The sequence below is a fragment of the Morchella importuna genome (assembly GCF_003444635.1).
Source record: "Morchella importuna strain M04M26 chromosome Unknown Morimp01GS014, whole genome shotgun sequence".
NCBI classification, from domain to species: domain Eukaryota; kingdom Fungi; phylum Ascomycota; class Pezizomycetes; order Pezizales; family Morchellaceae; genus Morchella; species Morchella importuna.
The window spans coordinates 929,789-951,648 of record NW_025763411.1 but is presented as its reverse complement, the minus strand read 5'-3'; the positions used below and the strand labels follow the sequence as shown (position 1 = coordinate 951,648).

The window sequence follows — 21,860 nt, the reverse complement described above, 5'->3', positions numbered from 1 at the left end:
ATACTTTTGTCGACCGTGGGCATGAAAGTACTGAGAATAACACCGAGATCCAATTCCGCAAGTCGGTACTGCAAGTTTGTCTATTAATTGGTACTGCATAATCCAAAACACAAAAGCGAAGAGAGAAGGTACTAAGGCAATTCAAAGGTCTCCAGCCGTCCTTACATAGACAGAAGCAGTATACATATCCACATCGTAAACTGAGCTGATAGAGCCGCCTTCGACGTCCTAGGTTCGGCAGATCTATATACAGCTTCGGCGAGGACGGGCAGCGCCAACAATAAACGGTAAATACCGTCTATCGATACACAAAGCTTGATCCACGCCACATAAACACTGTCGGCTGACACGGAAAGGGCCGAAGGGTTAGAATCGTTGTTTCCATGTGCCGAGACATCGTTCCGAAGTTTGAAAACAGATAGTGAGTGATAATTGGTGCTTAAGCATTGGTAGATGGCTTTTTCTCTGGCCGGGGGGCGTGGGCCGGGTTGTTTGATGATGTGTATGGAATAATACGCACATTGTATCCTAAACGTGATGGCAAAGTAAATGTAGTAACGATCCCCTCAGATGTAGTACAGACTATAATCGGATAACCCATGTCAGACTTAACATCGTCTACATGTACACAAATGCAGCCCTATCTTCTTCGAAGCCTCGATTAGTTCATTCATAGATTCTCACTCGGTTCACGAATGTGGTACCAAGTAGGTTGATTTGGTTGCTTTGGTTGATTGATTCGACAGCAACAACATAAGGACATGTAGCTTCACATACGGATTTTACATACGAAGTAATAGAGATCATGATTGTAAGCATAAATCAAGAGATTCACGCGTTTTTTCATTTGTCTAGTACTACGTGAGTGGCGGCGGATGAGAACGGGTAGTTTAGGGGACATTGCCATAACTGTAAGGTTGCATGCAATTAATGAATTAAACAAAAAAAAAAAAAGAGATTCACGCGTTTTTTGGCTTATATAAACTAGGAATATCACAGATTGCACTTGAGAACAAAACCAAATGTTTCTTGTAAAAATATTACTAACATCAACTCTCCTTTAACTTAATTCATAATACTATGGCCTGTCTTACCCTTACGTCCATCGACTTGTGGTTATGTGGCTCGTTCCTGAACCATTAACCTACATAGATATTTTACACACTATATTCACAATCTCATAGATATAATTGAGCGGGGAATTAGGAGCCGAGTGATATATTATGATTCTTGTGACCTCCATGACATACACCCAGCATCACTATGACCTGACTCTCATACGAGCTTAAGGATCCACAGAAATATCTCAAGTAGGTTTCCGACGAGTCTACATGATACAACGGTAATGTCGAATCACCAGGACTAGTACTATATTCATAGCCTGACACTCGTACGAGCATAGATAGATCCTGTTATAACTAAGGTAAGTTAACTACCTATCGGGAATAAGTAGATGTCTCAACTGCTGTTCTTAATGTTTCTTGATGTTGGAGTGCTACATTCTATAAGCATGTTAGCACCCACGCCCTTCCGAATCATGGCGCAGCAAATCCACCCACTTTCTATATGTCAAAACAAAGTAGCATCATGTATGATATACCGATCTCAGGCATAGTTACAATGTATCGATCCCATTGATATACGAACGGTAGTAACCATCGCTTTATACCCATCATCATCACCACCAACTAGAGAGACATAGCGGAGAATTAAGGTTTTCCTCATTCCATGCCGAATCCCATGTGCAAGTCTACGGATTATTACCCGTTCAGGTTTCATCCTCTTGAAACCCTCAACCACGGTAGATCCAGAGTTATTTTGATGTGCGTTCCCGAGAAAGGAAAAAAGTGTTTCGGGATCAGATGAGCGTTCGTTCCACACATCACGTGATACGGTCGATGGATGAGGTCTTTCTTTCCTTTTTTTGGCATTAGAAACTTCCGGTCCAGGTTTGTTTTACAGTAATTGTCAGAATCGGAACGAGAACCACACGTGGGTATTAGGGAAGATGTTGATGTCGGTAGAAAACGTACGTATAATATTTGAGTGCATACATGGCCGGCCGGGGATAGTAAAGTAGGTATAAGTGGCCAATCAACACCGAACGGACCCGGAATATTTATAGCTATTACACCAGAGTCAAATTTTCCGTTGTTCCAGAAAAATCATTGGTCCTGATGTGCTAGCCTTTTGTTTTGTTTTGCTCGTATGTACGAAATGTAGTCCTTCCGGCGGCGGGTCACTTGACAGCCACGCTAACTTGAGTTACCCCTCCAAACATCATACTTGTTGCCCCACCATCGTCAAAATTCTTCCTTCTGAGTACTACGGGTTTTAACGTTAATTCTCTCAATCAAAGTAAGTAAGCAAACCGTGCTCCCTCTCTATGCATCATCTTATCGTGCCCTCTTCCTGCTGCTGCTGTCGCAGTATTCCCGCTATCGGTCTGTCGGCCTTTTTCCCGCATTTTGCACTGGCGTTATGACCAGCATGCAGGCACCTTTTGGAAGAATTCACTCAATAAGTGGCGACTCTAAGGATGAATTTACCTCGCTCTCATGTATGTAGTTAGCTATCATGAGGGGGCGCAGTGCTATTATTCTTGCGTTACAGTTCCATGAAGCGAACGATAGGTACAAGGAGGTCAAAAAAGAGTTGTACTTACCTTCTCCCCCGCGCACCAGATAAGATCCTCCAAATTCTCCGGCGGTAACACCTAGCTCGCCTCGCCCGCACATAGCTCACCATGTCCCCATCAACAGCCGGTAAAAAGAAAACTTATGTCGTAGAACGTAACTTCCCCCTCTCCTCTTCCCTCCCTCAGCCATCCTACCCGTCAAGCCGCTAATGTACCTGACAGATATGGAACCCGAGATGGGAGCTTGGTCTACCCTCGAGTATGCCATCATCTCCCGCGAGTCTGCCGCGTCCGGTAGTGACTTCTACCTCACCTCTGTTCCAGCATCACTTGTTTCGAACCTCCCAGAGGCGCTGAAGCCGTACGTGGGTGCGCCGCTGAAGGTGACGGAGGAGGAGGTTACCAAGGTGTCAAGCGGCGAGAGAGACAGGGTGTGTTTGTTGGATCCGCGCGCGGAGAAGGAGTTGTCGCCGGGAGATGCTGAGGTTTTTGATTGGTTTGTCTTCGGAGGAATTTTGGGTCGGTAGATTTTCTGTCATGGGAGTGTGGGGGGGGGGGGGTGATGGGAATCTTGGGGGGATGTGTGATATGAAGTTGTTTGATGTGCCGTGATGAACTGCGAGTAAGCTAACAAACTACTTCTACGGGTTAGGTGACGATCCACCAAGAGGTACCTTACCCCCCCCCCCCCCGGGGGGCGCGTCTTTCTCCCATCACCGATGCTAAAGCTAATCTCCCCTCAGATCGCACCGGAGAACTTCGTAAGCTTGGATACGAAGGTCGGCGCCTCGGAAGTCTGCAAATGACTACCGACACCGCAGTGCGTGTTACTCGCATAGTTATCGAGGATCAAAGTAACCCCCGACCTCCGTTTCTTCCCATCTCCCAGATACATACTTATGCAATACAGTTCCTCTTGATAAAATTCCATATTCGGACTACCCAGAGCTGAAACTCAACAAGAATGAGGCTACACAGATGCCATTTAGATATGTCAGGGGCAATGATGGGAAGCCGATTATGCCTGAGGTATGTATATGTGGATGCGGGTTCTTCTTGGGTTGAGCTAATTGGGTGAGAATAGGGGATGTTAGAACTCATCGAGGAAGATGCAGATAAGAGGTTTGATGACTTTTTCTAGGGGTTCTCACCAATGGCGCTGTAGAAACATATTTGCGTAAATTGATGTCCACTAGAAAGTGATTGGCTGTGGTTAAATCCGCGGTATATTATCGAGTGATAATCTATGAATATGGGTAAGCAAGTATTGGGGTATGAGATGATCACCCCAGGTCTATATTAATAGGCATTATCTCGCTTTATCGATTTATAGATAAATATCGAAATAAGGTGTGGCTGGAAAGGTCACTCATGCGACCTCCGGTTACATACTGTAAGCGTTTGCGTCTTCGAATCGAGCTTGGAGTTTGATTAGGATACTTAATATGATGAATATATTGATGTAAAAGGCTTCATATACTTGTGTGTGTCTGATATACTAAGATCCTACAGTTTATTCTACAGTGTATCCCAGAGGACGTTCTAGTGAGAGATTGTGTTGCTTGCTAATGTACCGCCGCACTGTAGCCTCTAGGAGGCGCTAGAAATTAAAGGGTGGCTAGTGGCAAGCCAATCAGGTTTGCGTTCTTTTCAGTTGTAGGTCAGATCAATCTATCAGCCCATCTCACCCCATCGCGGATCCTTTCACAGTACAACCCCAGGTTTATGGCTATATCAAGGCCCATTACTATCTTACACAAACCCCTTTCTAGAGACCTAAAAATATGTCAGGCAGATCTTAATCAATCATCACAGCTTGTGAGTCTACACTCCCCCAGGAGCGATATTTTGGATCCTCTCACAATATAGGTGCTACTGGGTTGAATATTCTCAGGCCACAAGTTCCACCCTTTGCCCTATCCTCAGCTGAAACGTGAAGGTATGTATATCCACACAATGTTCTTTTTCCTCTATATTAAGTTAAAGATTCACGGGAGTTGAGGCTCAGATGTACAGACAAAGGGCTTAAGGGCTTGCGAGCACCTCTTTCAAACTCAAGACCGGAAGCGGCCAACCCCGCGCTGAAAAGAGTCGAGTTTACACAACAACAGCCCTTGACCAATGTTTAAATTGAATTTTCGCCTGCTTTTGGACGCTCTGGTATCTCAATATCAATGGATCAGGCTGAGAACAGACCCATAAACCCAAATCCAAGCCACGATGATTCTAGATGCTTTTGATAAACCCGCATAAGATTCATGCATTGACGGCACGCGATGAGGAAATAGTTTATCACTTTTCAGCAACCAGATGAGAATAGTGCAGGTCTAAACTCAACTATGTCTAGAGTTCCGCGGCGTGAGGACGATCATTTTGATTCAGGTGGTGGACCCCGCGCGATCCTTGTGGCCTTAATTTCTTTTTGATGGTTTTGACTTCGACGCCTGCGATGCAGCTCAAGCGAAATGTGGGGGACCGTTTCCTCTCAAAGTCCACTGTACAGCATGCAAATCCGCCCCTAATGAACGGAAGATGTTTTCAATTGATCTCCGAATTTTGAGATGTATATCGGACTCAATACCCCGAGGAATCAACACAATCATTATCTCTGAGTATCATGTCTCAATTGATCCGACAGTTTACTTATCCAAGCTCCGCTGGCCCGTTCGTCGCGGCTGGTATCAGTAGGTAGAGTATGTACCTGCGGGTATTTATTGAACCGGGATTATGTTAAGATGAGGCGCAATTTATTTCGCGAAGGATTCACCAAATCCGACTACCAGGAGAGATGGCTTTTTCTTGCCCGTCTTGTCGGAGATGCAGGGAAGAATAGCATTTTCTATCAACAGCATATTCGTTTACCTTTTGGGATATATGCACATGTTTATAAACCAGGATACTAGAAAAACAAAAGAAAGGTGCCTCATTGAAAACCGGGAAGAACTTTTTAACTGAGCGACTTTCTGCTCCAATTAATCCGGATGAAACAATCCCTCTCTTCCCGTCTTTGCATTTTTACGTACCTGCATGCAGTGCATCAATGGTTTCGACCTCTCACGTACAGCTGATCTTAGCGAATGCACTTAAGTGTTCTTTCGCGTGGAATCCCGAATATTTGGACGACTCAATCCAACTGACGGCATAACGACTAGTTCCAATATGGTCACTCGAGCCTACTCAACGGATATCATTGGCGGAAACCTTCAATTCCTCTTTGGAAAAAACAATATAACCGTCCAGTGGAAATTTGGTTTTATGTACGAATGACTTCTGGTTGTTTCTTTTCCAGAATTCTGAACCCCAATACTTGCATATACATACCTTCCTGGCCCTTGTCGAACACGGAACAACGGATTAATCCATGAGAGAGAGAGAAGGAGAAACTATTATTCGGTCACGATTATAGGAAATGTCCGGACAGCCGAAATTTTCTTCAAGCCACGGCGGCGAGGAGTGATATAGATGGATTTTCGGGTTAGACAAGCAGTACATACTCGACATCAACCCCCCTCTTTACCCCCCTCGTACTCGCTAATTCTCAATGGTTGTATTTGCAATGTGAATTAGATCTGGAAACGCTTATAGGAATCTACCGAGCGAAGGCTGATCAAAATTTCCCAACGTTCAGCGAGGGCGATCATAATTTTTCGCACTGTGCCCTGGTGGTACATGCGTTCACCGATATGTTGTAGGTACACGACATAAGCACGTAAGGTAGGCACGCCTTTCCTCGTCCATATCCATTGCTTATTTCAACGGCTGGATGCGGGCTCAATTCGATGTCGCCGCAAGGTTTTCGATGTAGCCATCAAAATGCGTCTACTTAAAAGGACATAGACACCTACCAGTTATAAATATAACTGTCTGCAGAATGCACGTGTTTCAAAACAAGATATCTACATAAGGGGTCAAATTGACAGTATTCCGGCAATGCAGTTTCCTAGAGTGGATAATGTTTTTTCCGGCGCATGTGGTTTAAAGTGTGATAGATGATAAGGCAGGAATAAAGCATGTTGAGCATGGGCGGCTGGAAAGTAATTTATGTCTATGGGTATGTACAGTACTGTACCGTGATAGTGCATACATATCCTCCCAGCAGATAAGCATGTAAAACCTGACGACGTGTTTGCAAAGAACTTCGAGTTTCTTCTGTACATACATTGAATGTTTCTGCTAACCACTATCTAGCTCGCCATTTCAAAAACAATGCATGCGTTGGCCGAGAAAACATGCCCTATGCCTGCTCAGAAGCTGAAATTTTACCTCATCCCAATGCAAGCTCAAGCCACTGTTGTTTGAATCGCAGCCACTAAGGTATAGTTACAGATGCCGGTACTTATCAGTCTGGTTCCTGACAATTTATCACTCAGCCGGGCCCGCATACCTGGGCTGGGTCTCGATGGTCTGGATTACTACTCCGTAGCTATAGATCTACCTACTATAGCTGTGGGTAGGCACTCGTACCTAGGTGCTTTGGGCGGGGGCTGATCTATGCAGTGGTCTGGATGATGAAAGATTAGATTATCTATCAATCATCAAGATCAATTAACTGTACTATGCGTGACATTACACAACATACGCCTCTCTGTATAACATCTGTTAGTTTAACGCTGTCACAGCCTCCAATACAGTAACCCATTGGATGGAAAACAGAATCCGAATGTGCGCCCTAAAAGCACAATCGTAGTATAGCTCGATGATCATAATTATTAGGAAAAAACTGCGGGCTACGAGCGGGGTACATAGAAAGAGTGGTGATTTTTTGTAGTGATCGTGACAATTAAAGGCAACATCTGCGTCAACCAATTGCTTTTATTTTGGAGACTAACTACTCTAACCTCCATCCCTGGTGCACGATGATTACTGAGTTTTACGAACAACGGTGATTTCGAGTATGTACCGAGTGACAAAAGAAAAGAAAAGAAAAAGCCAATACGTCAGTCAAGAACAATTGCTTTTGAGGACAGATATCGATTGAGCAATTGCGAGTAGCTAGAGTGCCTTGTACCTATTCTAGCTGGAGTGGGTAGCCCTAACCTAGAAAGTGAATGATGGGATTCGGCCATTCCCGAGTAACCATTGCAATTGGGTAATCTACGACGTATTTTTTTTCGAAAACACATGTTCCTTTTTCCTCATTAACGTCGAACATCATAGAATTTGCTTTTTTCTGGTCGCATTCAGGATACATACCCGAAAGCTCACCTCTTCTCAGCACCTGGTACGTACCTCCTCTTCCACGGAAAAATAACACACCGTTTCAACGGTCACACACATCAAACTTCCTCCCTTCTCCAGATCGTACCTGGCCTAGAGGAGGAGGAGAAGGAGGTGGACCGGTGGTTGAGTGGTAGAGGTGGGGGGACCCTTAACATTTTCCCCACAAAAACAAAAGACGCCACGCCAGTCACGGTTGCAGACTTGCAGTTGCTACAACTTACGAATCCACGTGATATCACCGCCGCGACCTAGTGCCCCACGCGAACGAGTGAGCGGCCGATGAGGACACTGACTTTCACGATGCTGTGAGGTTTCTTTGTATGTAATTTCAAATTTCCCCCTGTGACCTGAGCTATAGAGAAAAAAGAAATGTTTCAAGACTTTCGCTTCGAAGCTTCAATTACCCCCCCCCCACACTCGGCCACTCGAAACTCTGGTGGACGGACGCAGGTGGATCTCAACAGCGGGTTTTCATCGAGTTAAGCTTCCCCTGATTAAATTGCATTGCTTATAGCTTCTTTTTTCCTACCCCACGATCAATCAATTGGATCATACGACTCTTCTAATATGCTACTATAGGGCAAGATCTGGAAATCCTTATTTGAGTTTTCCCCAGGCCTAACCTTTCTGGACTCGTTGAACGATCGCGACCCGCCATTGTCGTGGGGAACGAAACCACGGGGTACCCCGTGATGGATATCGGCTATCGTCGTCGATATTCGGCCGATAATTGCTTGTTTTTTTTTTTAGATCCATACACCTAGCCTCCTGGAGTCCTGGTCACGAAGAGACTTCTTCCTAAGAGAGCGGGCTCCGGCACTTCTTGATACCGGAGCCCTAACTACCGGCTAGTACTCTACATACACAGTCATCTGGGGCGGCCTCTAGAGAAGATATTCTTAGAAGTTAGGACTACCAAAAGCCACTACCATCATCTACTCTAGCTATTAGGGTTTTTACTCAAAGTCTAGATTATCGATCAACACTATCACCATCAGATGGGCAAATCATAGGCCCCTTTTTTCCGAGAAATTCCGTTCTTTAGCGATATAAAGAGAGCAGGCTACTCCACCGCGGCCGCTTATGAATGATTTGAAAACGGTGCCCTTGTGGCGGGTAGATATAGATTTCTAGATACGAGAGGTGGTACTTGCGTTGTAAGGCTGAAGTCGCATGAGAAGAAGCTGTAAGACGTTGCCATGTGTGTACCACTACGCAACGCTACTTACTAAGTAGGCCAAAGTGGTTCCGGCCGAGCGCCAACCAACTAGCACGAGCAGTTTTTTTTCTCCCCTTCCCCACCACCACCACCGCCGCCGCATTTCGGAAATTGGCGTTTCAACGGGACAGGAGAGCCTCAATAGGCAGTGAAGAAGCAGAAGAGCAGGGGTCATAAAGGAAGCGGTTCCCGGGTGATGAAAGAATGATGATTGTTTACGAATACACACCTCACAGTTACATACCAGCTTCCTCAAATGCAGAGGTAGGTTCCGTTTCTCACGAACTCTTTCTTCTCTGGCATCTGCTCTGCGCGTTGACCCTGGCACCATCACAGTATCCCAGGGTCTTAACTACATGTAGTTGGGGCACGGGAGTTTAGCCTCCCTTTCCCTTTCCCTTCCTTCTCTCCCTTCCCTGACCCTGGTTCCTGGATTAGCTCTTTTCAGCCGCTTCCGGAACCGGAGAAGGGGAGTTAGGAGTGAGGATGAGTATGGATGGAGTTAGAAGGCAACTTTCTGTCTCGAGGGAGGGCACCTCGGAAGACGGACGTCGTCGGGGAGATGGTGCTGTTGTGTTGGTTGTTTCTGTGCTGCGCTCTTTTTTTGTTTCAATTGTTGTCATGCTGCTTGCCAGTGCTGGGCGCACACAAAGAAAAATGCCTAACCTACAATGTACCTACACATTGCATTGTTTGCTTGCTGCCTGCTTGCTGCTTGCTTGACCGACTGCAGGCTACGTAGGCGTGCATTCGGTTTCGTTCGTACATACATGTACTTAGCTAGGTGGTATGTACAGCCTTACGAGCTGCGCGCTGCTGGGTGCCGATGTTGGGGACTATCACCCGGCCGCATGTATGTACTCCTAGAGTACTCTAGAGTAGGCACTCTATGTACATGTATGTACTCTGGAGGTACCAGCGTGTTCATCTAATTGATAGAGTGGAGATTAAGCTACATAGAGTACCTATGTAGAGTACAATACATGTACTATGCTTCTACATACCCTCCACACGTGGTCGATAATTGAGATAAACTGTAACTGGAAGGGTAAACTATAACTCGAGAGGTGTTTAGAGTTAGAGTTAGCATTCATGGCGGTGCAACGGTGGTACGGTCTGGAGTAGAGTACTTGTGGTAGCATCGACGACCTGGACATCCCACATGCTTGCTTGATGGGATGACCGAAATCCTTCTTAATTGCTGGTGATACACAATAGCTAAATGACTACTGGCACTACTAGCTACAGTACTGTAGTAAACTTACTGCTACTACCTCGACTTTCTACGTGACTACCACTACTGATCTGCTCTAGAGTAGCTATGCAGATAGCTTATGTATGTAGCTGTACCAACTCTATATTTATCTTTTTGGCGTCGACTATCATACACACTTTGGTTATCTTCATCTGTCCGTTCTGTCATCCTAGGTAGACAGATTAGACAGGTCAAGCAGCACTAGGACGATCCGACCAATGTGCAGAGTCTGGTAGAATTATTGCGAAAGTGGGTTTTCCCGTGACCCGATAGTCCTATTGGCCCTTAAAGGAATTTCTGCAGTGAGCACGGACCAAGAAGCCCACTCTTTTAGTTCTGACTTTCGCAATAATTCTACCAGACTCTGTATATTCAGCGGCGGGGAAAGAATTGGGTTTGCCTTTCTTTTCTATACCTACTCGCAGAGAAAAATTTCTCGGGTTTCATGAATCACTCACTCGACTCACTCACGAGGTGCAATTAAATAACAGTAACCATCGTTCGTTTCTTGCACACTCTCTCTCCACCCCACCCCACAAACGAGCCTCAAAACTTGTTTTGTTTTTTGTTTATGCTGCAAGAGAAGACTAACTACATCAAATCGCATCCTCAATGTGCTTCTAGATTATGTAGAGTAGCTACTTTGGAATTTCTGTATGTAGATAGGTACGTTTGCTTCCTTCCCGACGTAGAGTAGACAGAGCATGTATGTATGTCGAAGAAAGAACAAAGTGCCGGTGGAGGAGGAGAGAGAGAGGTAGGACACACAGACCCACGCACGTCCCAGCGCCGCGTCCCCCGACCTTCTTTGTACGCTGCTGCAGCGCATGCTTCTTTACGCTGCGCTACTCTACGTACAGGCAGGCAGACAACAGCCATCCGAGGAGTGGTGGATGGATGGCCATGGATGGTGGAGGAGAACAGAACCACGTTTTGTGTCTAGCTGGAGCTATGGGGGGGCCATGTTGTAACTGCTGTTTAGAGGAACTGTGAGGTGAAAGTACGTGAGGTGAAGTGAAATGAATGAGTGCATAGCATAGCATAGCATAAGCATAGGCATAGGTAGGCATAATCTCCAAACCACCACCACCACCGTATTTCTCAGACAGAAGCTTGCTTTCCTTGCGAGTCGAAGTCAACAGAATCGCCATAGCAGAACATGGAGCAATCCTATCCATCCGTTCCCGTGACGTGCTCACCCCCAGTAAGGAAGGGAGAGAAAAAAAACACCACTGATGTTTTTCTGTTCCACTCCAGATCTGAGGTGCAGCGCAGAGCGCAGTGCGGTGCGGAGGTGCTGTGCAAACTTACTCAGTCAGTCACTCACTCACTCACGACTCACTGTCCTCCTCCCACCCTACCTAGATGATGGTAATTTGCGCTTCTACATGAAATAAAATAATAAACGTGAACTCTTCTCTCATTAACACTGTGCCTATCACAATCACCACCAACCCACTGCTTTGGGTCATTACCCTCCGAGCAAGCAAGCAGCCCATCATCCATCCCTCCAGCCATCCATCCAGCCCGCATTATTCTTCTGCTGATTCTTCTGCTTCTTCCTGATCTCTAACTACTAGCTTTCTCGCCCCCCCCCCCCCCCTCTCCCCTTCCTTCCCGTTCAGCCATAAAATAGGGTTTTTTTTAAGAAAAAAAAAAGATATCCCCCACGCACCCCGGCACCACCACCACACACCTGACTGGGAATTAAAATACAATACATATACATTCACGCCCGCCCCCACCGCTAAAGAGAGAGTGAAAATCAACTCATCGGTCAAAAGTCCAGTCAAGTCCAGTCCAGTCCGTAGTGGACACCTTAACAAACCTAAGGCAAACTCCACTTCCTCACTGACCAAGTGGTACTTACTTGACTATCTACTATACATACTCAAAACCACTCCCTCCCTCATCCCTATCCTATCGCAAACCCGGAAAGAGTTCCGGCCCCGGATTCTCGTCTATCTATATTATCCACTCTACAATCAAGAAAGGGAAAAAAAAAACTCAAATTCGGGTTTTGGTTGGTCCATCTACGCGACAGACAGAGACGGGTCTAAAACGTTCAAGCCGCAGTAAATAGAGTGGGAAGTACTTAACTTAGCCCACCACCACCCCCCCCCCCCCAAACCTTGATTGTGCCACGCAAGTCTGCAGCAAAAGCAAGCAAAGCAACGAAAATCCACCACCACTACTACTACTACATTACTACTACTACCTACTACTACTTACTGCCTACCGCTGCTTCTGCTTCTGCTTCTGCTTCTGCTGCTAGATATCCACAGCTACTACCACCATCACTACTTAGGAAGTGGAAAAAAGGAAATAAGAAGAAGCAAGAAAGAAGGCAGACCCACCACCGCCGTCATTCCCCTCTCCGCTGTCCATATCCCTCCGAGGCATAAATCACTTCGGGCCCGCTCTGTAGTTTTCCAATTGAGCAACAGTCAGCCATCCATAGCAAACCAAACCCTCAGTATAATTCAGCTTTCCATAGAAAAGGCCAACAAGCATCGATAGCGGAGCAAACTCGACCTAAAAATAAAAATATATACCAACAACAATCAATCAATGGCATACTACAACCCCATCATATCACCCCGCCGTCTCGCCGACCGGCGTGGGATACCGCAGCTGCAGCCTCTCGAGCCCGCCTATGAAGCCATGCTTCTGCACAAGCAAAAGTCGCCGCCCAGCACTGTCATGATCGCCGAGATCAGGCAGCACTACTCACCACTAGACTCAACGCACACGGAGGTGCTCCCGTTCCGGTCTGTGGAGACCTTGAAAGAGGAGGACGAGGAAGACGAGCAGGATGAAGTGGAGCAACACAAACAGCACGAGGACGAGGGATGTGACTGCGATCACGACGAGAACGATGGGCTGGAGGTTGTGTTTGGGTTGGGCGTGAGTGTCAATGGTGGTGACGATGCGGAGGTGGAGGGCATCAGCAGGCAAACGTCGGCTATGCGTCTGACTAAGAAGTTGCACGTTGCGACTGGCGGCGGCGGAGACAGTTATAACTATGAGTACCATCAGTCCCGCTATCACTCTGGCAGTCATCACCACAATGGACAGACACCAATGCCTCTCACGCCTCCATCTAATGGTTTGTTTGCCCCAGAAAAATCTTGTTTTATTTTCTTTGTTTGACCAATTTTGCTTGTTTGTGCAACCAACTAACGAACGAGTGCTCACAGATGACGAAAGACCGTATCCCGGGTCAGACGACCTTATAATCGACCCGGACTGCTTCACTTCCTCTCCTACATCAGCGCCTCAATCCCCCGCCAGTGAGGCCTCCCGTTCCCGCGCAGCAACAATCCTCAACAAGGTCGTCCCGTATAAACTGCGCGCCTCATTCAAGCGCCGCCTCTCCGGCCCCAACACCAGTGCCCCCCCTGTGCCAGCACTCTCGACGCTACCCAATTACTACGCTGGCACACCCCCACCAGACGAGCACGACACCTTTGACGACTTCTTCCGCCCATCTGCAAACTCACCGGCCTCCCAACACCCCCCAGTCGCCACCAGCATAACCAGCTATCCCGCCTCCCCCGTCTACTCACCGCTTACAGTAGCGACAGACGTCTTCCCCGAGATGTACGACAGTCACTTCCCCTCCTCCGAGCTCGTCTCTTCGCCCCTCCACCCCCCCACAATCTCACCCCTCATGTCCCCCACTGCCGCTTCCGCATCCCAGACCTCACTCCATCTCGTCACTTCCCACCCAACCCACACCCACAAAAAGGTCCCCAGCATTGATCCAGCCACTCCACTAGCCCCCCGCCGTCCTTCTGCACCTGTCACGGCTGTCACGGCAGACTCACTCGCAGACATGATTGAGGAGATGAATGCCGACCTTGCCGCGTACGACACTGCCTACTCATGCATGATCGCGAGCGGGTGGAGCAGCCCACAGGAGCTGCGCAATGTCGAGCTACAGAGAAAGGACAAGGAGGCGGAATGGCGGGTGAGGATCGCAGAGTCAAAGAAGGTGCTGGAGTATGCCAGACGGGTAGAGGTCATGGGACTTGCGGGCCTGGAGAGACTCGAGTCCAATGCCTCAGGCGCCTCGGGAGTTAGTGCTGGGAGTGCAGGCGGCGAGAGCATGGGCATGCAGACACTCATTCCGGTAACGGTGTTGCCAGTGGGCGCGAGCGAGACAGGGAGCTTGAGGAGTTTGAGGGGCTCAGAGAGGACTATGTCCAGATGAGCTTCTGTTTTATTTTGGATATTTGTACAGGTTTTTTTCTTATGTTTTGGTTTTCCTTCTGGTCCAGATAATGTTTATGACATGACTGACACGACATTCCTTACGAATCTTGTTTGAGTTTTCTCTTTGTTTTTTTTCCTTGTTTGCCTGGAAACGATTTTCCTATCACTATTGGGGGCTTTTCTCTCTATCTATGGGCGCACTATAATGTTTAAGGTGGTGTTTTGTTTTATCTTTATCTTTACTGTTTGTATAAACTTGGAGCTACTTACTAGAAACGGGCAAAAAAGGTGGTTTTTTTATTTTTTTATCTATTTACGAATTTTTTTTTTATCTTATTACAAAACTGCTCATACTACTACTACTTTACAGAGGAAACGGAAATGGAAAATGGAAATATTGGCTGGTTGATTGAATTGGAAATCATTGGCGGCGATCTTTGAAGAAAAAAATGCATCTTGTTCTTATTGTTTTAGTTTTATCGATTACGGCGGGCGAATGGTCTTTCTCTTGTATTCTATTCAAGCGCTTACTACTGAGCTGAAAGAGAGAGATTGTTTTAGGAAGAGGTTTCTTTTTTTGGCTTTTATTACATATACCTCGTTCTTTATTGAGCTCTTTTGGCTTTTTATGGGGGTCTCTCTTTTACCCCGCTGCTAGATACAGTAGCCTTACTTCCCCCATTTGTTCTCTATAGAGAAATAGGAATCGCAAAATAAATATATAAAAAAGAAAAATCAATATTGAAAATTCATTATTATCGGTACCTGAAATGCCCAAAGCAAAAAGAAAGCAAAAGCAAAAAGAAAGCCTCTTCCCCAACGGACGGCAAAGAGAGAGAGGGGGTGATATTTTCTCGCGCATCATACCTACATGGCACACACCCACTTCCTAGAATGTAACGCCGAGGTTTATAAATATCCCTCTTTCTGGTCTGCCTGGTGCTGCCCTTCTTCGTGGCCAAGTGTTTTGAAACGTTGAAACCTGGGGAATGACTATTTCGTCGGCCTTGCCTTGTAAAAGTCAAGTCACGTCCCAAACTTGTTCCCCATTCCTATCGTCCTATCCCATCCCCGTCTAGCACCTCCTTCCACAATATTCCAGAAGAACGGCAAGCCAGTACGGAAGCGTCACACGCCTTTTCCCATCCAGTTAGGTGGCCATTTCTGCGCGCAGCGGGGGGGAAACGTCGGGATTGCCCCGGTGATGAAACACGGGATTCCCTACAAAAGTGCAGATTTTATGTAGAGTGTAGCTGTAGTTAGCTACATGTAGTTGAAAACCGTCCGAAAATGTAATAGTGTTTTTGGTAGGTTAGATTAGGTTTGCGCTGAGGCACTCTGCGCCAGACGAGTGCCAGTAAACTTCTCAACCGTCCTAGGGGAGGGGGTTTGTCGTGCCTATAGAGCCACTTTGATTCGCGGGGTTTTCCTTTATGACGTCAGCGGTAGACCGCCAATCGTTATCAACGAACGACAACAAACCAGGGGTAGCGAAGGGGTTAGAGCACATACATACTTTTCGATAGGGAATAGGTAAAGTTTGTAGCAAGAGGTCCACAGGCAGGGGACTCGGCGTGCATCTCTGAATGGCTTCACGGCCCCGTCGGTATGTATCCCGATGTAACTCCACAGGGCCGGCCGGTCCGGGTTAAACCCTATTACCGGTACCGTGGCAAGGTGACTGCTCCTGTCGACATTTTTCTCTGTGGTTAGATTGGGCCTGGAGACCAGGGTGCTGAGGTCAATGATCAAAGCAGGGACTAACCGGGTGAGGGAGATGTGTGATGGATTCAGTTAGTTTGAGGCTGATCGGATATTTCTGTCTCAGTCGGACAAACAAAAATGCTTGACCAAGTGTTTGCAGCCAAGCCTGCACGTGAGTGTTAATAATGACTAACCCTAAACAGCTCGGTTCATAGAATATGATTCGACTCGAGGGGGTAGAAAGGGATCGGTCAGATTTTCTCAAGTAGAACATTGTCTCGGGTGTAAAAAGACCTCCTCATCTGGAACATATTGACCTTCATCTTAGCCATCCACATGCCCATGATCTCTAAGTGCTCAAGTGAGACTCCCATGGCTCTGGTAAATACCTGGATCACTCGCCCTATTGTCTGTCATCTCTGTAAGGGAGTGGTCACGGCTAACTGATGGATGCATGTGTCGTATAATCGAAATTAGCAAATCATGTTATTTCTCAACTGAATATATCGATCACGAAACATCACTCGTCCCCAGGCCACCTGCAACGTGGCGGCTGTATTTGTTTAATCGGTTAATGTCCAGAAGGTAGGTTACATGCAGTTTGGCTTGTGTTATCCCAGGTGGGCATCGGGTGTCTTGCGGTGCAGATAATGTGCCAATAGAGTCTATGGGTTTAACACTTAGGGCGGAGCATATATGATTGCTTTGTACGCTGTTAACTCATTGATTTTATGATATATGATTGTTCGGGGCCTGTTACCTTTCGAAAACGATTAATCTATTGATTGAAGATGAGTGGGACTAGAGGACTTATAATGAACTAATGTATCATGACCTACGGCGCCAATTACATACAGTTGGCCATAGACATCTTCCCCCAAGGACGAAGATAAGCAGGATAAAGGCCTCGGTTGATCAAGATGTCGTAATATTCAGCATGTATACCCCCTCCCGACTAGTTAGGCTGTCACTCTGTCGAGGTCTCGAGTTTTGGCTTAGAGAAGTGCTATCACCTGAGGCACAGCATCTAGTGTTAATAATAAGGATAATAATCATAATGATGATGATGATGATGATGATGATGGTGATGGTGATTACGGTTGTGACAACCTGACACAGAATAAAGGGTATACATACTAGTGTCCTGTGGTTTTAGAGGCGAGCCGAGGATATCACTGTGTTGGGATGAAACAGAAATTTGTATATATAGCGTTATATATATATAAAAAAAAAAAATTGTGAGTAATTTGGGGTGTGGGGTATAGTTAATATTGTAGCTATACTTAGGTGAAGATTGCGATTGGACGGCATTTCCAAATTATTAACTTGCATATATTTGCTACGAACGAATTGCGTCTGGGAATCTCCTGAAGGTTTTTAACTTCTTCGGTCCTACAGTTTCTCGTATGATAGGTTACGTTATACACACAGGTAAAGGGTTCAAAGTAAATAAACATTGAGGCCGGGCGGGAGAAATTCTAGGCCTTAACTTTTACATTATGTACTATAAATATATGTACTAAATGAACACTGGGACCGCTCGTTAACGGTAGGCATATGACAAGAATATGAAAGTACATGTAGATACAACCCTGTTTTAATTCGGTGCTACGCTAGCAACCGCTGTAATTTCACTTGTATCTAACATAATCATAAACATAACCTATTAACCTTCTCAACTTATAGTAGATCTTGCAGATAATAGCACACCATTGTTTCTATTGCGAAATTATTGCTGAGCTGAATCTCATCACACTGAAATAAAATTTAATACATGCGGTGCAAATGCTTCGGGATAAGTCTGAACCTTCCGCCGGAAAACCGTTAAACTCCGAGTAAAGTGAACCACATGAACATGGGGGGAGGGGAAAAAAGGGAGATGAAAAATTCCAAATTAGCAAGAAAAGGAGAAAACAAGGCCCTCCCCAACATAAATAAAAGATCCCTAAAATGCGTTTAAAAAGCGACAATAATAACCGAAAGAAATTTAAGAATGTTGATAGGAAGAAAAGACGCGAAGACAGTATCAACGCCAATAACCGTCCTTGCCGGAAAATCCAGTGGCAAAATATTCCTCATGAAATCGTGATGTCGTGTGAAAGTCTTATTGAGCCCTCTCAATTGCAGTTGGCCGCCTTGTACCGAAACCGTAAGTATCCCGTCCTCCCTTATACCCTTGCCTAAAAAAGCCCTCCAGAATATAAATAAAACAACTTTTTCCAACCTGACTTGCGTCTAATCGTTTGCATAAAAAAAAAGGCCCACAAAAAAAACGGGCGTTCACCATCCACACGTCAAGGTGCAGATCAACACACAGTCAGCGCTGTTAGGGCCGACTTCCAGCTGAAATCTCTGGTCCAGTTTCCAATTTTGGAGAAGAAATGGGGAAATCGCCAATACCCCCAAAGAAGGAAATGCCTTGGAAATAAAATAAAATTAAAAAAAAAAAAAAAAAAGAACGCCGCCACAAACAAAAATCACCACTACCGAGATCTAGTCCGAACCCTCTTCGGATATGGCCGAGGTCGCGCAAGTTCCTAAACCAAGGCTCCCTGTAGCCGGTGGAATCTCATCCCTCATACAAGCATTCTCCAGGACATTTGTCCATTTCCCGCTTGTTCCACTGTGACTATGCTTCAAGTGTTGTCTAAAGTGGTCGGCACGATAGAATTTCTTAGATTGATTGCACTCTCCAAACTTGTGCTCCGTCGTCAAATGTTCAACTCGGGCATCCCATTGTGGGGGCGATGGGAATTCTTTTCCACAGTAACCACAAATTTCTGCATTCGGTCTTTGTGGTGACTGGTGAAAGGCAGCTTCATAGCCGCAAAGCGCTGCACAGGACCAAGAGTGTTTCCTCAAATGAAGAGAATTTTGATGTCGCTCTGCCTCATTTTTGTTTTTAAAGCGATTGCTGCAGTATTGACAGCTATACTGCTTCTCTGTTTCGTGCAACCTACATTTATTCGGTCAGCTTGTGCGAGTAAACACCATTTAGTAAGTGAACTTACTGCAGATCCTCGTATGTCTCGAATTTTTTAGGCTTCTTGGGACAACATTCGCAGATGAACGCGCCAGCCATTTTAGGTGCCGAGAGATGTTTCACAGCAACAGTATCCTTCTCAGCCCCTGTAGCCGTAATTGTTGTTTCAGATCCAGTGCGCTGCCTATTATTTGGTCTATTTGCAGCTAGTGTTATCTGAGATTGACGGAATGGTGCGTCTATAATCTCCATGTCAATCGAGGGTGTATAAGAGGTGGCTGGTGTTCCCCTGTCTACAGTAGTAATACTGCTGGCTAATGAAGATAGACCGACTGATGAGGACCACGTTAGAGAAGATGCAGCTGCGGAAGCAAAAGATCCGGATGCAGATCTAGGAACTTGCGAACTAAAAATCCCAGAAGACGCACGACACTTAGAAGGTCCACCAGGGGAATTTCGTGCTCCACCTTGATGTATGGGTGATGTTCTTCGACTACGATCGTAGATTTCACTCCCAACACTTTCCAATAGGACCCCTTTCCTTGTCGGCTCCGAATTCATGGTATCTTCATTCGGGGGAGATGAAGCTCTTCGCTTTGAGCCAACTCGCTGGTGATTAACTTGGCTGGGGTATGAGTTAGACTTTGGAGGTGTGCGTGCATCTTGGATCGTAAGCCGCTTCATTTGATACACATGATGATATGGCGCCTCATCCATTTGGTAATCACTATCTTCGTATGGGTCGCAGCTATTTCTAGACTGCATCGAACTAGCAATACCTGAATCATCAAAACCTTGTCCCAATAGTGATGCACTCATTGACCGACGCATTCGAGCATCTCCATTAGAATGTGCATCATTATCTGTGACATACGATGAAACGCTTGCATTATCCCCGGAATTACGGATTTCAGTAAACGCCGGTGAAAAAGACGGCTGCCCTGGTACCGGTTCTGCCAGTCCCAATGGTGGTGGGATGCCATCTGCTTGAGCCCATCTTTCAATTGGAGTTTGAGATCCCGGACTAGGTATTGGTATTGGGTTCGAGGTTCGGCTCTTAATAAATTCTTTGGATGAACGCCAGAGACCTAGAGGGGATGGCGGAAACTCTTCGGGGGTGGGGGTAGTATATGATAAAGGTCGATAGTTTTGTGGCTGAGTAAAGTAATTTCGATTTGAAGGTTCTGATTTAGCTCCCCCATTGAGCTTTGCGACAAGGCCCATGTCGTAGGCTTTGACCGATTTCTCCATAGCCCCACGTACGGAAGCGTCACCCTGCAATCTGCTACTGAATTCACAAGATTGCAAAAGTTAATAATTGTTCCTCTTTATGCAGTTAAACATCGAAACGACAAACGCAGTGACAAGCAGGTTATAACGATGGGTATAGAATCGAGTGGGGGAATGTGCGAGATATTATTATCGGAGTATATCAATGCATATATTAAATAAATGCTACAAGAAGTATTGATACTGGCAATATGGGTACTCAACTCCTTGGTATTCTTTAAAGGTTTCCTGGGAAAGTCACTGCTCCAATATTTCGGGAAAGGGTTTTCATTCCTGGTTCTGGTGTCTTCAAGGCTACTGGGGGGGTCATACTGTGGTTCTCCATTTTTTCGAGATACTCTCGAAGGCCAATCATTAGAGGACAGTCGATTTCCTCGACCATCCCGGTCCCTCGTCTCCTCTCTTCTTCGCCGTCGCGCGATTTCTTTTCCTTCACTATCATCACAATCCTCAGCCATTGAGTCATCGTCATGATGGTGATATCGATGAGATGGCAGTGAAGGAGGGTCTAAAGACAATATTGGCGGTGGATTAAGTGAAGGCACTGGTGGGACGTGAGAGCTCTGTGAAGCAAAAGATACCCCCCGGCTAGAGGTGGGGGAGCTCTTGGATAGAGGTATTGGAAGAGGCATAGATCTTTGAGCGATGCGTTGTGGTGAGGATGGGAAGTCGTTGCCTGTATCCATGGCGTGATTGCCGTCAGGGCTACGGATGGCTGGAAGGCTGAAGTTGTTGTTTAATCGAGGGAAACCCATGAAGAAGAGCTGGGGGGGGAGGGATACAAGATCGGGCGACGGGTATCTAGTGCTGTGCCTTAATAATAACAATGATCAGATTCATGGGATGATCTTGAAGCAAGATTACCGGGTCCAATTGAATACCTTTAACGATAGCTATGCGACTAGTGCGTGGTGGTGGGAGGGGGTTGGAAACAAGGATTTCTCCGAGAGGATGGTTTCCTTAACTAACACTCGATATATTTGGGTCGTGATCTCTCGTCTAATCAGAGGTTACGGGTCAGCTATTCAACAACACCAGCTGAAGGAGCTGAAACGTTGGCGGCGGATTTTACCAACTAGGAAATAAAATACCCGAGCAAGTACAAAGGTTGCTATTTCATCTCAAAACCCCAATTATTTTTTTCGCCACCTCTACTTGTGCTCGTCGCCTCCTTATCGTTGTGTTCGCTCTCCCTGCAGATAAATTCACCTCGTGGTTGTCGTTCTGCCTCTATTTTTCTACCTTTGTAACTTTCCCCCTCTCTTTCTCTCTCTGTGTTTCTTTCTTTCGGGATGGTTTCACACCAGCCGCAACTCGATCGCCCGCCGCTGGA

The 21,860-nt window shown here is 46.1% G+C and overlaps 5 protein-coding genes across 5 annotated transcripts; 3 read left to right on the top strand and 2 right to left on the bottom strand.

The window, feature by feature from the left end:
* Positions 1-2,746: 2,746 nt before the first annotated feature.
* Positions 2,747-4,767, top strand: LAJ45_05420 (uncharacterized protein; the record flags this gene model as incomplete). The annotated part of the gene is made up of 10 exons (XM_046114991.1): positions 2,747-2,792; positions 2,861-3,157; positions 3,291-3,308; positions 3,382-3,492; positions 3,549-3,667; positions 3,723-3,760; positions 4,454-4,456; positions 4,508-4,517; positions 4,565-4,577; positions 4,655-4,767. The coding sequence occupies 10 exons, from the start codon at positions 2,747-2,749 to the stop codon at positions 4,765-4,767; spliced, it is 768 nt and encodes a 255-aa protein (XP_045972028.1).
* Positions 4,768-6,685: 1,918 nt separating this feature from the next.
* LAJ45_05419 (uncharacterized protein) lies at positions 6,686-7,147 on the top strand (the record flags this gene model as incomplete). Its single annotated transcript, XM_046114990.1, has 4 exons — positions 6,686-6,689; positions 6,827-6,912; positions 6,965-7,084; positions 7,136-7,147. The coding sequence occupies 4 exons, from the start codon at positions 6,686-6,688 to the stop codon at positions 7,145-7,147; spliced, it is 222 nt and encodes a 73-aa protein (XP_045972027.1).
* Positions 7,148-12,903: 5,756 nt separating this feature from the next.
* Positions 12,904-14,548, top strand: LAJ45_05418 (uncharacterized protein; the record flags this gene model as incomplete). Its single annotated transcript, XM_046114989.1, has 2 exons — positions 12,904-13,441; positions 13,533-14,548. The coding sequence occupies 2 exons, from the start codon at positions 12,904-12,906 to the stop codon at positions 14,546-14,548; spliced, it is 1,554 nt and encodes a 517-aa protein (XP_045972026.1).
* A 1,377-nt stretch (positions 14,549-15,925) lies between these two features.
* On the bottom strand, positions 15,926-16,528 carry LAJ45_05417 (uncharacterized protein; the record flags this gene model as incomplete). The annotated part of the gene is made up of 4 exons (XM_046114988.1): positions 15,926-15,979; positions 16,067-16,140; positions 16,219-16,237; positions 16,316-16,528. The coding sequence occupies 4 exons, from the start codon at positions 16,526-16,528 to the stop codon at positions 15,926-15,928; spliced, it is 360 nt and encodes a 119-aa protein (XP_045972025.1).
* Positions 16,529-18,747: 2,219 nt separating this feature from the next.
* On the bottom strand, positions 18,748-20,985 carry LAJ45_05416 (uncharacterized protein; the record flags this gene model as incomplete). The annotated part of the gene is made up of 3 exons (XM_046114987.1): positions 18,748-19,210; positions 19,266-20,525; positions 20,840-20,985. 3 exons carry the CDS (start codon positions 20,983-20,985, stop codon positions 18,748-18,750), a joined length of 1,869 nt encoding a protein of 622 aa, XP_045972024.1.
* Between the last annotated feature and the right edge of the window lie 875 nt (positions 20,986-21,860).